This window comes from Emydura macquarii, unplaced genomic scaffold (assembly GCF_026122565.2).
Source record: "Emydura macquarii macquarii isolate MOO-44397 ecotype Brisbane River unplaced genomic scaffold, CSIRO-AGI_Emac_v2 contig_2432, whole genome shotgun sequence".
Lineage (NCBI taxonomy): Eukaryota > Metazoa > Chordata > Testudines > Chelidae > Emydura > Emydura macquarii.
In genome coordinates this window covers 205,013-223,851 of record NW_027132569.1, presented here as the reverse complement: position 1 = coordinate 223,851, position 18,839 = coordinate 205,013, and the positions used below count along the sequence as shown (strand labels likewise).

At 42.2% G+C, this 18,839-nt stretch overlaps 1 protein-coding gene across 1 annotated transcript in view; it reads right to left on the bottom strand.

Annotated features, from left to right (window-relative positions):
• ITGA9 (integrin subunit alpha 9) overlaps positions 1-18,839 on the bottom strand; it is a 272,113-nt gene that overhangs the window by 104,589 nt on the left and 148,685 nt on the right. The window contains exons 17-18 of the mRNA XM_067562457.1: positions 16,097-16,173; positions 339-489 (exon numbers count right to left, since the gene is read on the bottom strand). Coding sequence (XP_067418558.1) covers positions 339-489; positions 16,097-16,173 — 228 coding nt within the window. The remainder of the gene's footprint in view (positions 1-338; positions 490-16,096; positions 16,174-18,839) is intronic.

The window sequence follows — 18,839 nt, the reverse complement described above, 5'->3', positions numbered from 1 at the left end:
AGAAAGGTGTGAATCTAAACGTGAAGAAATCAAAGCTCAGACTTTTTTAGTTTCCAATCCCATACATCCTACTGTGAATTCTAAAACAACCAACCTCTTTCTCCATCTCTCTCTAAAGACTCACCTTCCTTTTTCATTCCCATATTCATCTCAGCACCAACAAAACATCAGTGCATCATCAACACAGATTAAACACACAAAGCAAATGGTTTAAGTAAAGACCAAGTGGGTACAACACCACCAAGTTCCATGGAAGAGGTGCCTATTCAGTAGTGGGTCTCAATTTGTCCCCAGATCCATTAGGTATGTTAGCCCTCAAGGAGATTGTCCTTTCTTACCTTTTGCCACATTTTGATAAAGAAGAGCTCCCTGGAAAAGTTGAAGAACACGTTGGTATCATAGGCATCGTCCCCAATGTTAGAGATGGAGATATTAAGTGAAATGTTCTTTACTGCACCCAGTGCCAGATAGGGGGTTTTCTCATCAACACTGTAAACAGAATTGAACACACAAGTTAGTGCCTTGCTACTCACTCACTTTCTTCCTTCAACATTCAATTGTTTACGAGACCAGAGTCGATATTAAAATACGGATCACATGTGAGATGTGTACTATAATGGTGCCAGCATAGGACTGGGTGCCAGCAACGTCTGAATTCTAATCCTGGCCGACACTGGCTAGGCAAATCACTTAACCCCTCTTTGTAAAATGGAGATAATTTTACTTGTTTTAACCTACTGGACCATCACAGAGCTATTGTGAGGATTAAATACTTACATCTTATACAGTGCTTTGATGATAAAGTTCTATGTCGGGGCTAGGTATTTGAATAGTACTATTCAAAGGTAAATGCTCTTCTGTTTTGTTACTTAAACATGCAAGCTTATTTTAACATTACAGTAACTTTCTCAAAATCTTCTTACTTTAAACTCCTCTCCTTAAAGGACAAAACTAACATCTAGAAAGCTACTATGTGCTGAAAAGGAATTTTAAAAAGTTATAACTACCATCCACTGAATAATAATTAGACTGGAAGTTCTTTGGGGCAGGGATTGTCCTTTTTTTTTCTGTGCTTGTCCAGGGACTAGCAGTATGTGGGGTTCCTTGGTGCTAACACAATGAAATTAAATAAATAAATAAATGTCTATTTATATTTGCAGTACATGTAGGCATCCTGGTCAGTCTAGAACCAGAAAAGTTTATAAATAAGCATAAAATAGCATATTAATACACCAAAAAAATATAGTGCTAGGAGTTAAATGGAGGTAATAGAGTAAAGTACAAGGTTACATGTGGAATGTAAGAGGTGCCAAATATCACCAATCTGGAATTAATCATTAGTGTAAAAGGACTCTAGTTCCACTTATGCCTGGACTACTCTTCAAATTTAGGTCAATATAGCTACATGGCTTAGGGGTGTGAAACATCCACACCCTTGAATGTTGTAGCTAGGCTGACCCAGCCCCCAGCGGAGAGACAGCTAGGTCAATAGAAGAATGCTTCCGTCAATTTAGCTACTGTTGCTGGGAAGGTGGTATTTCTACAGTGACAGAAAAAAAACCCTTCCATTAGCATAGGCTGTCTCATTATAGGATTAGGCCTGCATATCTACAGAACTGCTATGCTGCTATAATCCCTGTAGTGTAGACAGACCTTTAGTTACCATGGAAAATATGGAGGATGTCATTGGGAAGGAGTTGTGTGGTGGGTCAAAAATTTCAGCTAAGGTGCAATCAGCCAAGTCAAAAACACCTTTCCATCATTAATTTAACATGCACCCGCACCACGGTAAGCATCACCAAAACCCACAACAGCATGCGCGCACACACACCCCCACACCCACCCTGTGTTGTCAGGAAGTCTGCTGCCTAACCAAACAGCATTTCAATACTGAAAATAGTTTAAATCTGTGGTTCCCAACCCGTGGCCTGCGGGGCCTTTCAAAGTGGCCCGCTGCTCCCCTCCTGTTGGTTGCAGAAGGGAGCCACTGCCTAAGGACCCAGGCGGAGCGTGTTGCCGCGGGGCTACAAGACCGGTGCAGGATACTTGCTGCAGCCAAGGGAATGGGAGATCAGCACTCCCCTCTCCCTGGCTGTAGCAGGGAACACGGCAAAGAGTTCTGCCTGGGTCCATAGGCACTGGCGTCCCTACTGTAGCCAGAGGAAGGTGAGCACTGATCTACTGTTCCTCTGCTTGCAGAAGGGAGCCACTACCTAGGGACCTAGGTGGAGCACACAGGGCTACAGGACATATGCGGTTTCCCTGCTGAAGCCAGAGGCATGAGAGATGAACTCCTTCCATCTGGCTGCAGTGGCGGTGGTGGGGTTTCTGATGGAGACTGGCTGCCCTTCAGGGTTGTAAAAATGATATTTGTGGCCCCGGAGCCAAAAAGGTTGGAAACCACTGGTTTAAATGGTAAGAATTCCAATGGCGTCTACTAGGTTTTCTACTAAGGAACCACCCATGACTTACACGGGTCTTATTTTTGCACGTTCTGCTCTACTCAATGCCAACTCAAAATGAAACCCCTGTAAATTAGTTGTTTTCATGAGTCAGCTTATCTAAGGCGATTTTGCCTCTTCACTTCTGACATTCGCCCTTCTCTATTTAAGAGCTCAATCCTGTCAATGTACTACACCGAGATCACATGCTGACTTCAAGATTTCCACACACGACGTGCTTGAAGGAACCGGAGCTGTAAGTAGGTATTTAGCGTCCTGAACAAACAAGCATATTTGCGCCCCTAGAGGCCCCACCCCATATTTCTGCCTTCCATTTAGCACAGAGGTTTCCAAACAGTCACTTCATGCTGGGAGCTGGTGGATCAGAAGCTGGTGGTAGCCGCTCAGGCCCCTGGCGCTCCGCATTGTGGGAGCCAGAGCACTGGATAACTGCCCGGCAGACCTCCATGCCCTGCTCCCTGAGCTGGGCTGCCTCTGCACAGCTGGGCACTCCCCAGGCAGGGCAGGTGGCACAGCTCCAAGCTGCACCCCAGTGTGCTCTTACCTCTCCCCTTGCCACCCCCTGGAACCGGCCCCTGCTCACGGAGCCAGGCTGCCGCGAGATGCTCCCCCTGAGACGCTTGCTTGCTGTGGCAGAGCAGCAGCAGAGCCAAGAGTGCCAGGGCAGCAGTGAGCAAGCACCTTGGGAAGCATCTCTGTGGGCAGGTGACAGCTCCAGGCTCCTTCAAGGGAGAGGCAAGAGTGCATCAGAGGCACAACTTGGAGCTGTGTCGTACGCCCTGCCTGGGGAGCACCCAGCTGTGTAAAGGCAGCCTGGCACAGGGAGCAGGGCAGGGAGAACTGCCAGGCAGCCAGCCAGTGCCCTGGTTCCCACAGCGCGGAGAGCCGGGGCCCGAACGGCTCCCACTGGTTTTCGATCTGCCAGCTTTCGGGACTTGTCCATCTGTGGGACTTGCCCACGCCCTACAGTTTGAAAATCATTGTGCTAAATGGAAGGCAGAAATCTAGGGGATATGTGACCCTGCATGCCCCTCTGTAGCCGGGAGGGGTGGTCCCCCTCTGAGGAGGACCCAGAGAGGGAGCCAGACCCACCCTGGCTGACAGAGACCTGCCCCAGGGAAACACCAGACCGGAAGCAAGGGGGCGGGTCTAGGCCTTTAAAGGCCCCCGTGGCCCCACCTGACCGGAAGCAGGGGGGCGGAGCTAGGCCTTTAAGAGCCAGGCCGGCGAGCTCAGTGGGTGGGAGGCGGCCGAAGGGGAAGGATGCGTCTCCTCCGGAGCTCCTAGCCAAGGCCGGGCCGGGGAGCCGGGCTGAGAGGGAGTGGCCGGCCTTAAACCCAGCCTGGGGATCGACCGAGGCCTCCCCCAGGTACCCTACAGCCTGGGAGTTGGAGGGACCGCCAGAGACCCCCTCGGCCTGGGAGCCAGAAGAAGGCCCATCGGGGCTCCCCGCGGACTACGAGCCGGAGGAGAACCCCCCGGAGACACCCGGGGCTTGGGAGACAGAACCAGACCTGCCAGAGCAGTGCCGAGCCTGGGACCCCGAGGATCTACCGGCCCTGCCCAAGGCGTGGGGACCGCAGGACCTGGAGGAGCTACCCCCCGAAGACGAGCCCATGGAGCTACCCGAGCTGCCGCTCGTGGACAACGAGGGCCTAGCAGGTCTACCCCACCTCCGCGACCCAGAGGAGACAGGTACCGGGGGTTTCGGGGAGGAAGAAGCCCAGGGATCGCCACACGTTAGTGGCTGAGTCAGGGACAACCCAGGCGGCGTGTTGCAGCCGGAGCCCCGCCGACCCAGTGGCAAACGCCGTTGCCCCTGCCAGGGCCCTGGGCTGGGACGCAGTGGAGACGAGCGGGCCTGCGTCCCCCTCCCCCCTTCCCTATCCTCCGTGAGGAAGCCTTCCCCGCCGTGCCGTTCCCGAGAGCGGCTTGCTCACGCGCCAGCCCTGCCTGAGAGCCTGGCTTTGAAGTGTTTGCCGTGCCAGCCCTGCTTGAGGGCCTGGCCATAAACTGCTGCCTTGCCAGCCCTGCCTGAGGGCCTGGCTTCGGACTACTACCTGGCCACTCCTGCCTGAGGGCCTGGCCATAGACTCTTTGCTTTGCTGGCCCGACCTGAAGGCCTGGTGCATAAACTGCTTGCCCTGAAAGGGGCACAAGACTGCTCCCGGTGGGAGGTAGCCGGGGGGGTGGTCCCCCTCTGAGGAGGACCCAGAGAGGGAAAACCCGGACGCTGCTCCCCGGTTCCAAGGGCACGTCCACACCCTCCCACGCCACCCCATTTTTCCACCCCGGTGGCTTATGGCCCTGGTAGGAACAGGGTCTCCCGGTTAATGATATCGAACAGTAACAGGCTAACATGAGAAAAGACACTCTATGCCACACTCATATGCAGCTAAAGAAGATTCTAGAATCTGGTATCCCTAGTTATATATCAAAGTGGTTTGGGGAACTAGCCAGCGAGCAGTAAATGTGGGGTAAAATATTCTAGACATCTTCTTTAAAATTGATCCTTATGAATTCATCATTATAACTTCTACGGTGCTTCTCCACATAATAAAGAGGTAATTGTAGTATTTGTATTTCCTTAGCCTATTTCTTTATAACCTTTATCTGCTTACGACATTCTAAAATTAAGGCCCATATTACAAATGACAGCTCCTCACTGTGTTGGTACAAACTACAAACATTGTGCCTGCATATTTATGGCTGCAATTAATTTCAGGCACAAATCCCACCACTGAGATGACTAAGTAGCAGATTTGCACCTATAACTGAGTACATAACCTTCTAAATGGTATGATCTGCTTTCACAATTATGAATGCAAACAAATGAAGGCGCAAGTTTTGCAAAATTGCATCCACATAAAATTGCATCCACTGAAATTTTGGCACTAAATGTAAAAAAAAATTAGAGTAAAATCTTGCAATTTTTACATCAGTAAAACTTCCACTAAAATCAATAGGACGTCTGCCCAAGTATGCAGCATTTGACCCTTTGAATTCAATCTTAAACATTTACTATTGAAAATCAAACAAATTCTCCTACCAAGACATACATGGCAATCTACTAGAATCATCTAGTAATCTAGTACACAGAAAAAAAGAAAACATCATTAATGTGAATTATTTCCCAGTAAGTTCAAAATCTCTTTACTTGAATAAACTTAAAAAACTAGACTAAGAGTTTGCAGGCTAAAATCCTTTAGTAAATCAGGATGTATGTGTTGCTTTAGCAAACAGTGAAAACTAACAAAGTATTCATCAAGTGAAGGACATGCCAGCTGCAATGTTCTCTAATCATTAGATGTCTAGAAGTTGCCATTATTTGACATGGAGAGTGGTTAGGACTGACTCCACATCCTATCAAGAACTTACTTTTTTTCCGCTCATGTATATTAAATGCAAACAATAGAAAAAGGAATCCTCTGATTTTGTAGCATTTACAGATTTAACAGTCAGTCATCAAATGATGATGTCATTTAATATTGACTAGTAGAACACTGGTCGAGGTTTTTTTTTTTGTTAATTCAACAGTAACAATAAATAAGTACTCACATCAGAATAATGTTATTACTTTCCACAGCACCATTATTTGTTACAGTGAGTCATATCTGAATGAAGGCATTTGTGGCAATTTGAAACTAACCACAAATCTTTCATAATATATTCCTGATTTTTCACAATAAACCTGATTTTTAAGAGAACACTAAATTGATCATGGATTACAGCACTAATATCAAATTCACCGCTTTACTGAACTCTGTGAAAAGCCTCATTGGTTCAGAGCTGACAGGAATTCAGATTTTCATCAGAAATGCAACAGAAGATTGTGTTTAAGCCTCATTTTAAGAGGCTAGTTTCCTGAATCATTAAATCTGAGTACATCTGGAATGAATCAGGTACACTTTCAGCAAGAATGGATTAAAAAAAGAATCTGTCTATTGGCAAGAGAATTCCCAAGCCCTTTTTGCTGCTCTGGGGCATGATGTCATTTAGTATGGAATGCCTGCTGTGATGTATGAACTGTACTACCAATATGATGCCATCCTTCTCCAGCATCTGCTGAACATTAAACATGCTAGCTGCAGAGTCAAAATAGGTCAGTAAAGCTGTGTTGTCACCCTATGGAAACAAGAAAACAAACTAAGCCATGCTTCATTACCTCAAGCTAAGACAAACAAACAAACAATGGCTTTTGTTTCCTTTTTTACTGAATGAAAAATTTTAAAGTGGTTAATCTTTTTCTTCAGAAACCTGGCTCAAGTCAAGGCAGATCATTTAAAAATAAGAAAGCATAGCCAAACCTAAAGATCAGCAGGCAATCAGTAAGCATATTTTAAAACAAGAATAGAATATAATTATGCAACACAATATGTATAAGTGGAGAGCTGGGTGAAAGTTCTGTGAAAGACTATATCTCTAGGCATATTATATATGCACCCACACCCATACAATAAACATATAATGATGCCAGTTTCTGTATAGAAAAAGGGAGTAGGCCTGATACTCAGAGGTGCTGAATACCTGCAAGTCCATTGACTTAAACAGGATTTGTGATGGTCAGCCCTTCAGAAAAATCAGGCTCCAACCTTTTTTTCTAGGAACCAGGTTTAGATCAATTAATTAAAACCTTCCCGACTCTGAATTCACTGGCTCTAGCACTAAGCACAAAGTGTAAAAAGGAAATATTTTCCTTCCCACCCCCTTTATTGACAAAAGGAAACAATTCTAAGATGTCAGGACATGACAGGCGTCTCTTTTAACCTGCTCTCATCTTCTGTCCCAATCCCTGATCCCCATTGCAGTGCCTTCACACAGTTATGCTGCACTCAACTGAGAAAGAAAGATTGGAAGGGAGAGGGCTACCAGAAAAGATCTACAACTTTCATTCCCTCACCCCCCAAGACGATTGTGCTTTAGTTACCATGCATCTGGGGAGCCATAATCTACATTCCAAAAGGTATGCCTGGACTCATTCCCCTATTTCCTTTACTAGTCAGTAAAAAATGCATATTGTACTTAACCTCCCTAACCTTTGCAGATTACTCACAAGGCAGGGAAGGAATGCAATAGGACTTTCTTCTACTCAGTTGGTCTGGATCCCCATTTTCCCCTTTGATATTCCAAGTCTTGTGTCAATTACACTAAAGCTGCTTCTATATTGATAAAAAAGGGACATGTAATTCACCACTGCTGCTCAATGGTACAGTAGAAGTTGTAGTGCAGACAGGGCTCCGGCAGGATCAACTCAACAGGATCAGACAACACATGGGTACAAATGCCTAAATCCATCTGAGTCCTAACTTCTATTTGCGGAGCTGCACCGATGGAGAATTAAAGGCCCATTTTTCCTAATGCAGAGAAGATGCAGGTGGGTAAATAGCATTCGTCTCGCAACAGGGGAACAGTGAGGATGAAAAAACCTAACTGGCTTCAAGACTGAGCTTGATAAGTTTATGAAGGGGTGGTATGATAAGACAGCCTCCAGGGCATGTAGCCGATCTGCTACTGCTGGCGCAAATATTTCCAGTGGCTGGTGATGGGACACTATATAGGGAGGGCTCTGAGTTACTACAGAGAATTCTTTCCCAGGTGTCTGGCTGGTGAGTCTTGCCCACATGCTCAGAGTCTAACTGATTACCATGCTTGGGGTTGGGAAGGAATTTTGTCCCGGGTCAGATTGGCAGAGACCCTGGGGGCTTTTCGTCTTCCTCCGCAGCATGGGGCATGGGTCACTTGCAGATTTAAACTGGTATAACTGGTGAATTGTCTGTAACTTGAGTTCCAGAGGGGTAGCTGTGTTAGTCTGTTTTTAGCAAAACAGAGAGAGTCCTGTGGCACCTTAAAGACTAACAAATTTATCTGGGCATACGCTTTCATGGGCAAAAAACCAACGAAGTGGGTTTTGCGTCTGACGAAGTGGGTTTTTGCCCACAAAAGCTTATGCCCAAGTAAATTTGTTAGTCTTTAAGGTGCCACAGGACTCTCGCTGTTTCTCTGTAACTTGAAGTCTTTAAATGATTATTTGAAGACTTCAGTAACTCAGCCAGAGGTTAGGGGTCTATTAGAGGAGCGGGTGGGTGAAGTTCTGTGGCCTGCAATAGACAGGTAGTCAGACTAGATGATCATGATGGTCCCTTCTGACCTTAAAGTAAATCGGATCCAAGGCTCGTCTACTTCAATGGGTTTTGGATGAGGCCCCAGGAGCCCTGATCCTTCCTTTCTAATACTGAGCCTGATAAAATCTCAGAGTGCACTAATTTTTCTTTTGTTCTTTTCTGAATGCAGATTATTTGGCAAGCTCTGCTGCTCTGAATAAACTGGCTAGGATAAACAGAGTATAAAAATATTGATTAAGGAAGTGTTTGTTTAATGCATGATAAAATAAATGAGAAAAAAAAAAAAAAACCTTTGTCTCCTATGAACACCCGCAGAGCATGGAAAAATTAGATCCTATCAGAACAAATAATTAAGCGCCAAATGAAAGGGTATTGTTTTTCCTCATCACCACTGTTTTGTTAAGACACTGTGTAAGGGCAGAAAACCACAACGTAAAGGCCATGAAACATGAGGCCTCACTAGAAACCAATTCCCGCTGTCTGATCAAAGCAAGAAAGCTGTGTGGCATGAGCTCAGCCAAACGTATGAAATATTTTACTTCCTACACTAAGCCAGAACCTTGTTGCTTTTCTCCCTTGGTTTACAAAATCTGACCTATCTAAATACCTTTAAAAAAAAATCACATTATTTGTACTTAAAGACTATAGGCTGACAAAGTTTTTGATCTTCAAAATGTTTGTTTCTTTTTGGGGGTTCAGACAGTCTCTGTGTTCTTAAAATATTTAACTACTTTATATCCTATTTCCCTGTCATTGGTTAAAAAACAAATGTACATCATAACGCACATTTATCTGCTACTTCTGGATTCCCTCAGCTCAGGTTCTGTAACAGTTTGACAAGTCGTACCAAGACTGTCAGGGCTACATCTTTAAGCACAGGCTCCTGCACCCGCTGAAACAAAGGGAATTTTACAGTTGACTTTAAAGAGTGCAGGAGTATGTCCCTAAATTGCATTTACAGTTTGCACCCATGAAACACTCATATGCACACATCAAACAATCGTATGATTAAACATCCTTTAGAAATTACTCTTTGTCCACAGGTGCAAGTAAAATACATGCAAAACTGATGGTTAATCCAAAGCCCACTGAAGTCAATGGAAGTCTTACCTTTGTCTTCAGTGAGTGCAGGATTAGGCCTTTCATGGCCACATCCTAGCAGCCCATATTAACATGGGGAAAAAATTCTATAGTAAAAATTTTATTTTCTGTAGAACTCGCTGGAAATTTTTTGAAAAAAAAATTTTTTCCCAACAGAAAATGAAATTTCATAGAAATCAAAACATTTGGCAAAAAGTATCAAATTCAATGAAATTTTCAATGGAAAGGATTTTGAGATCCCTGGTGGACTTTCTGATCCTTTCCAGAGATGGAGGACACGCAAATCAAAACCTGACTTTTATAATCTGAAAAGGGGCATTTGAACAAAATCCCATGTTGCAAAAACTTTTGAAAGATTCTGTTTTCATTCCAGCACAGAACGAAAACAAATCTCAAAACCTTGAAATTCTTTACCTAACAGGATTGTCATTCCCCAAATAGCTCAGGTGTTCTATGCCTTTCATTTCACAATTCAATATTTCCAATATAAATAAGTCACAGTACTAAAGAGTGAGAACAGCAGATTTGTGTGGGAGTGAGGTAAATATGGGTCTGTAATAAGAGATGCAGATAGGGTATAAAGTCAACATGAAAATAGCTGTGTTTCATTCTCCACACAGTTTGTCTTGAGGACAAATATATAACTAGCAATATTCTGGCTGGTGAACAATTCTAGTTCTAATGACAGATGAAGGTAACTTTATGTCATAGAATTATAAGGGACACAGACTGCCCCAGAACTTTTCTCATGAATAATCATTTATATAGCATTTTTTTTTAATCCAAGGATTCTTTTAGTCAGGATTGCTGGAACAATTTGTATATTGGGGGCCACTGAACCAAACTGTAAACCCTATATATGATGGAAACCACTTAAAGCCAGGGGATGCGGTAACACCCCCACACCTCTAGTTCCAGCATCTATACTTGCAGTCCTCTGTCTTTCCAAAACTGATTTACAAACTATACACACATGGTCAATTCAACTACCATCAAGAGGTAATGCAGCTGCCATATGACAAGCCACAGCAACACTATTTTGTTTTTGTTTTTTAAATACCCTTGCTACTATGTTTCCTGTCATTACATTTACACAGTCATGCAGGATTTCCTCTCTAGCTGCATCTCTTAAAGAAGGCACCAGTCTATTCTGCTCTAAGGTTGCCCCTTTCCCATCTCTTGTTTGTTGATTTTTCCTGGGAGAGCCATTTTCTTCCAAATGCCTTTTCTGATACACAAGCAAAAGCAAATGTTTTCCATGACTTTAGATCAGTTTCCATTACATTCTAAACAGAGCCTAGTAAGTATTATTACATTTGCTGAAAGACACCTGAGTGCCAGCTGCACTAAGCTAGTTGCCAAATAGTAGCTTGAGAGAGAAGACCATTTTGATAGCAAAAATCCAGACTACATGGTCAGAAGGGTTTGCAGATTCAACACATGCTGATCATGGCTCACATACTGGGACAGGTGCATGAAATCCTCAATGCCTGCACAGTTACTACTATGGATTCATGCATTTTTTTTTCCAGTGGGATTCCAAGACATGTTTTCAGGTTTGTCCCGTGGAGACAGGCATATTCCCAAGTTCTTCATGGCTCAGTGCCTCAATCTGGACTGGATAAGCAAGTATCAGACCACAACCTGAAGCGAGTTCAAGAGCTCAGTATGTCAAACGAGATTCATGTTCATATTCATCCTGCTACTCTGGTGATTGTAGTTTTACCTGAAAGGGCCAGAGTGCTCTTTTCTGCATATATATAGTAAGTGGGACATAGACTTTAAGGCCAGAAAGGGCCACAGTGATCATCGAGTCTGACCTCCCACATAACACAGGTCAGAGAATTTCACCTAGCACTTAATGGGGAAACAGATGCATTTCAAGTTTTAAATGAGAAGTTATACAGAAGAACACACTACTTACTGCCTAGACTTAATGGAAGAGACATTCTCTCTGTTGAGAAAACAGATTTCATTGTGTTCCTTTGAAACCTATCAAACGTTCTATGATCTATAATGAATATTTTCAATACTAAATGTATTTTTTAAAATATATCATGAGAAATGTTCTCTCTCGGTTGGAACTAGCCCACTTATATATAAGTGATTGGATTTTAGAATCAATGTAACTATTAATGTAACTGTCTTTCTGATTTTTAAATAATTACATTTTTAGTTTCCTACTGCCATCCAAAAGGCTGTGGCCATAAAATAAATTCTACTGCAAAATATTTTATTTCTATTCTCATTAGGGTTGAACATTGTGCCACTAGGCTTGCTATGGTATTTATATTGTATGTATTGTTTTCCCAACATTTTTAAATGCACTTCCATTCTAGATTTTACAGTCTCCAATGTCGGTTGCCAGGTCTCACCAACACAGCAATTTCAACATGTTGATGCAGTGGCCCTCCAATCCAAGATGTTAAAAGGTCATGGTTTTGTTTCTTTCGTTTAAGGCAAACAGATTTGAAGAGGGGTCAGGTATGTACGGAGACAAGTCCAGCAAATTGCAGACTTTAACCTGCTGAGAATAAGACAACTGCAGTGGTGAAGTCCCTGTCCAATATGCAGAAGAAGGTATGCTTTCCCAGAAGGTTTAGAGAGCTGAGGTCAAAGGAAGCAGAGCACAAGGCTGACCACCAGTGAGGTTGGAAATTGCAATTTTGAGGGATTTAAGAAGCCTAAATCCTCCCATATTGACTCTTGCCGAAGAAAGATGATTTGCAAGGGACGGTTCAAAATCGGAGTCCTTTCTATGCTCTACCATGGCTACATCATATGTAGCATCATGTGTATCTGCTGCTGTGTGTACGTGAAGAAAACGTCTCTGTGTCCTGGCCACTTTACGGTTCCAGCTGCTGCCTCCAGCCCTCCTTGCTTCTATTTCCCCAAGACAAAGGTTTGCAGTCAATGATTCTCAGTTGCTACTTCCCTACTTACCTGGAGTGTAGACAGCAGTACCTTCTGTGATTGATTAATCTAGGCCAGAATTTATAAAGACCCTCTGAAGAGACATTAGCCAGCACAGGGTGTGTTAAATTATTCTGGGAGCTAGAAAACTGCAATGGCCGGATCTGTCTATGACCAATAGTCTCGGAAAGAATCTCCTTTCTATTTAGTTTAACTAAATGAGGTCTCTGATCAAACGAGGTCTGCCTCAACACACTCAACTTTACTCAGGTCCTCAAGACAAGTTTCTGAGGACATTCTATAACCGCCTCTCAGTTCACTTCAGGCTTTACTGAACCACTTCATATGCACGCCACCATGCCCTCCAAAGAATCTTGCCCATACCCAAACATGAAATCAAACCCAAAACTTTTTTAAATGGTTGCAGTTTTTCTATAGTTTACCATTTTGAAGCACTCCCACGCCCCGCCCTGCCAAGTTCTGTCTTGACCTACGCAGCCACACAATTTCCAGGTGCACTGCACACCTGACTCACACTCAAAAAAGCAGTCAAAACCAAGCAACATTTCTGGCCTAAGGGTGCAGACTCATGAGGTTCAAGTAGTTCAGATAAACAGCCACACTTTGGAGTTATCTGAACTGAACCTGAACTATGAGCATCCTGAGGCTCCCTAATCAGTGTTTATCCAAGTACTTATGTTTCCCATTCGAGGGCAAGTGAAACAATATTGATAAAAATCAAATCCTTTCAAGCCTATCAGTAAACATCAGCAAACGTCAACTGTGCTGTAAATACACACAAACCACTGAAAAAATAGTTCTATCAGTGATAATCAAAATTCACAGATAAATCAAAGTCTAAGTTTTCCTAGGGAAAATGACTTGGTATATTTTGACATGTGATCTTGACAATTGAATTCTACCAAGATTAAATATTGAGCAAGGGAAGATAATCTGCACTGAAAGCATCTTAGTAAATAAAAAGTTACACAGAAATTCAGAGCAGATCTGCTAACTCTTGCCAACAAGCTATTATTTTTGTTTCTCGTTGCCTAGTGCAATATGCTTGTTAAGTGTATGCCATCCAGGGGTACATTTCCAAAGCACCGGATGACGTTTTTACTGTGTAATTTTCACTGAGTCAAATTCATTTCTTGTGTAACTCCAGAACAGAGTCGCTGTGTGGTGCTTAACTTTATAATGGGGATCACTGCAATTCAGTCTCATGATGGTAACCTAATATTTGAGAGCTAGCAGATTTTCTAAGCAGAACATCTATTTAAACATGCATTATATTACATAACACAAAACAATGGACTGTAAAGCATACAGCATTGTGTATACCTTATGGCCCTGAAGTGCTGCGGTTATTGAAAAGCATATAAACCAGCAATATTTACAATGAGAAACTAATGGACTTCACTTATACCAATTTTTTTACTCCTATGGAACTGTATAGGCATCAATGGAGCAATTTTTCCCCGTGTACATGAGAACAGAATCAGGCCCTACATAGCTATGTAATACAAAAATGATACCTGTAGATACTTGTACACCAAAATGAATTGAAATATTTGAAATGACTGAAGGTTTGTAACTCCTGTGTTTCACATAGACAGGAAGAATTACCAAAAATATGCTTTTCAGCATATGGCACTGCATGTATGAGAAATTAGTCATACTATACAGGATAGGCACCTTTCCTAGACTATACAAAACCAGAATCCATAGCAGCCTTTTTATTTTAAATAGGCAATAGCAATACATATTCTAATTTCTTTAGATTGAAGAAGTGCCCATAATGTTATAGGTGTTTTCTAAAAACAGAAGCTGACAGTCTCAGTGACTACAAACAACAGCAAATGAACAGAATCTGTTGTCTATTTGAAGACATCCTGTTTATTTCAAATAGCAACTCATAGCTGGACTAAAATGAAGAATTGAGAGGGCTGATCAGCAGTTTGCTGCCTGAATATTGTATTGAAATAGAATACCCTCCACTTGTTCTACAGTCATGACTTTTAGTTTAATTGTTGAGGTAAAATAAACAGCTTATTTTTAAAATAAAAAGTCAGGCTAAAATCGAAAGAACCGCTGAAGAAGTTAACCAGACCAATCTTACAATCACTACTAACGGTATTGCTTACTGCCATGACTTCAGTGGACAAACTCATAGCAAATAAGGGTCTTCAGGATTTGTTTCCTAGTTTTCTTGATTATCTCTGGTCTGAGGATAAGAAAAAAACCACAATTCTCCAGTTTTGCTCCAGTGTGCATCTAACATTCTGTATAAGGTATGGGGTAGAGGGGAGGGGCAATTTGCAAGCCTGGAATCCATAGCTTGACAATCCAATCCAACTCCCAATTAGTCAATGGAAAGATTTCTGTTTTCTTCAATGAAAGCTGGAGCTGGCCGTAGTTTCTCAAAATTTACTTTTAAGGTTTGGTTCACACCCATCTCTAGTTACAACTATAAAACATAGAGCTGTGCAAAATGCATTTATATCTGCTTACTTTACTGTTTTTGACTTATTCCTTCCTGGCCTGAAAGCTAAGGATTTCACAGACAGCATCTGCATCAAACAGCAAAACCCCTGAAACATGGTTAAATAATTCAGATCAGCATTTAACTTCCTAAAAGTGTGCTAAAAATGCTAGGAAAAAGGCAACAGAAGTGATGAGTAAGGTTCACCATTAACCTGAAAAATTCCCAAAATGGAATAAGCACATCCTGACCTACCAATACAACATGCCTCTTTTCTTGGATCATAAGTCAAAAAGGGACAAAACAAAAACCTCACATCAGTGACACTTGATAAGTTTTACCATGTGAGATGAAAAGTGAAGCCAAAATAAAAAGGGGATAAACTATCTAAATATTGACAAAATGATTGTGAAACTGACAAATGAAGACAAATAATTCTGCAGTCTGCAAATTTGTGAAATTAAAGGGGAGCAGGATAAAATTGAACACCACGAAGGATTTTATGACATTTGCAATATTTTGTCATTTTTTTCACATTTTTATTGAGGAAAAGGGAGATGCTTCACACAGCTTTACTGATCACACGCTAAATAATATTTTATTGTCATCACTTTCATTAAGAAGGGGTATGGTCTAGTGGAGATGGCATTGGAGAGAAAACCGAGGCTTTGACACTGACCTATCATGGGACTTGACACTTGACTTTTCTATGCTTTTAATTCCCCGCCCCTCCTGCCTTTTCTCTGTCTTGTCTGTTCAGATTGTAAACTCTGTGGGGCAGTGAGTGTCTCTTGTGCATGCACAATACCTACCATAACAGGGTCCTGATCTCACATAGTCTCTCTAGGTACTATCATAATATAAATAATAATAATAATAATCAGCACATCATGCAAGAAGATGCATATGCAAGGTGTAGATCTGTACTTTGGGTTTTCAATGTGCCCTTAATTAAAATCAATTCCATACTAGTATGTAAAAGAAAGAACATGAAAGAAGTTTAATTCACTCACCTAGACAGTAATAATTTACCCTGAAGTCTCAAGTCAGCCGCACAATCATCTGATTGACAATTCCTCTCAAAAATAGTCTGTGGAAAAAGAGAGGAGAAAGCTGTTATAGTGTGGAACTTTAGTATAGTCAAACTCCTCTTGACAAAACATGTTTCAGTACAATTAAGAACACTTAAAGTTCATGATACAAAGTATGGAGGAGTGAACTTCAAGAGATTCAGAGGCAGTTTGTGCTTAATTTGTAATGAAAGAACTGCCGGGGCTCCTGTAATTTTTTACTTTCATAAGTGACGTGGCAAGCAGAGGTGCCAGGGCTATGAACTGCCAACCCCAAAGATGCCAGGGGTCACCCCTGGCAAGCCCTGGCACAAATTAAGCACTGGAGGCAATCAAATCTTCTCTTTATTTAGACCTCTTGGACACTGTCAACTGAACTGGAAAGCTCACCAGAAACAGACTCTCATAGTTTTTTTTCTGTGCATTCCTGTTTCTGGTCAGGCCAGATTTACTTCTTACCCTGTATTTTTCGGGGCTCCTGTTTCTGGTCCCAAGTAGTATGAATGAAAAAGAAAGATAAATATGGAAAATAATTTTTAAAAACTCTTTCAAAACCCTGGAAAAGATTTGGGTTGGTGTAGAATTGGAGGTAGCGGGAAATATATTCATCAAACCTAGTCACTCATCTTTAATCAAAGAAAAATTTTAGTCATTTGTCATAATTTGTTGTTTATACTAGGACAATACATCATTCCTTTAAACAAAGCATGCTACTCTGACTTTCAAATTACTGACCATTAAAATAATCCTAGAATAACAGAACTACTATCAAACCTCATGAACTATTATAAAATACACTGGTATTTGACACTGCAGTTATTAGATTAAGTGGGCTGGTGAAATGAAGAAAGGAAAAAGGCCAAGTTTCTGCAGCACTGTGGATGGGCACACAAAGCTTCAGTGGCAATGGGGATGGCACCTTTCCACTATGTAATAGCAGAGGGGCAGACAGGAAAGGGTACATGCTTAAGAAGGCCACATTCTCCTATGTGTGGCCAAGTAGAACTTGGTGGCAATTTTTCACATCTAAATGTGGAAGACAGTGGTGGGTGTGTTGGGTATATGACAAGAACACATTCAGAGTGTCTGGCAACAGCATGGACCCATTGAGCCTGAATCCTGTTAAGAGATTGGGGTAACATGGTGACTACTCCTCCCCATTGTTTGGAACAGAGACTACTGCCCAACTGCACAGACAACCTGGCCATTTGGGGAAGAGGATTTCATCTATCAGCCCTTTAAACACCTCAAACTGCCAAGCATTTAAAACACCAAGACCCAAAATGAAGGACTCAAAAAATTATTCATTCAGGACACATAAAATGCTCTGGATTCTTTACTTTAGTGTAAACAACATTTTCTGTAGCCTCAATTCCACGAAATATTATTTCTGCAGTAAATAATTTTCAACAACCAGTGTAAGGGTACACTTAATTTGTGTAGAAAGTATGGAATTATGGGGCTAAGATGAGTCATGTCCCTCAAAATGAGGTACAGTTGGCAATCATGTCTGTCTAATCTTTAAAGAGAAAAACTGTTTTATATGAGTTTTACTCCTCTGCCCAGAATTTGGCCCTAACTCCTGTGGTGTCTAAATATATTAAAGGCAGTTTGAGCTCTCAAGGAAAAAGGAGCATAAATTATAAAATCATCTCACCAGTTTATTTTTTATATACTGTATCTCTGTAAAAGTCAGTAAACTACTAAAACCATGCAGCATGTCCAAAGATATCAGTTGCATTTTAAAAATATAGTATTTTAAGTGAATTTAAGGAAAAGGCTGACAATCCCGGACTTTTGTTATTACATCTATTGGTTGGTTCTTAAAGAGAAAAAAGCAGTTTGCTACAATTACTCATCAGATAAATTGTTGCCCATTCAAACCACTCAAACCTAAAACGTATCGGATGTCTAACCACCTTGCAAACATATTAGTTACATTTTCTTATGCCAGAGAAATTCAAGCCAGCAAGAATAAATGCCAGGTGCATCTTCACAGGTACTGAAGCACTGAGGAGGGAGAAGGAAAGATGGTCCAAGCTCCCCAACATAACTGTGCAGAAGTGACCTCCTTCTCCACAGGAGGGACACTAAGACCCTGACAGAGCACCTTTCCCACAAGCCAGGATGGATTGGGGGAAAAAAGGGTTTCCAAGGAGAAGCCAGCTGTGGGAGCCGGAGAAAATTTCAAGCAGGCTGGAATGGACAGAAGCAACCTCAGCAGGTTGTGGTTGCTGAGGAGCTGGATGGCTTTTGTAGAAATCTTGTTGAAATTGACACGTTCCCACAAAATGTGTCTATTTCGACGACTTAGCATTTCTCAACAGAAGAACACTCCTCTGGAAAATTTCCAACCAGCTCCAGTATTTCTCCTCATAACACCTCTACGAGGAAGGGCAGTGCTGTTATCCCCATTTTACAGATGGGGAACTGAGACAAAGAATGAGTTCCCCATGGCCTCACAGGAAGTTTGTGGTGTAGCAGGGGAAATGAACCCAGGTCTTCCAAGGCCCAGACTAGTGGCCTAACCAAAATCCTTGTAGTTTTCCAAGAACGGACTAAATATTTAACACTGGGGTCTTGTCCTATATTCCAGTTCATATAAGCAGTGTCCAATGGCTACAGATGAACAAGCCAAGTAGGGTAAAAAGAAGAATGGACTCCAACCTTAGCTAGCCACATTTTT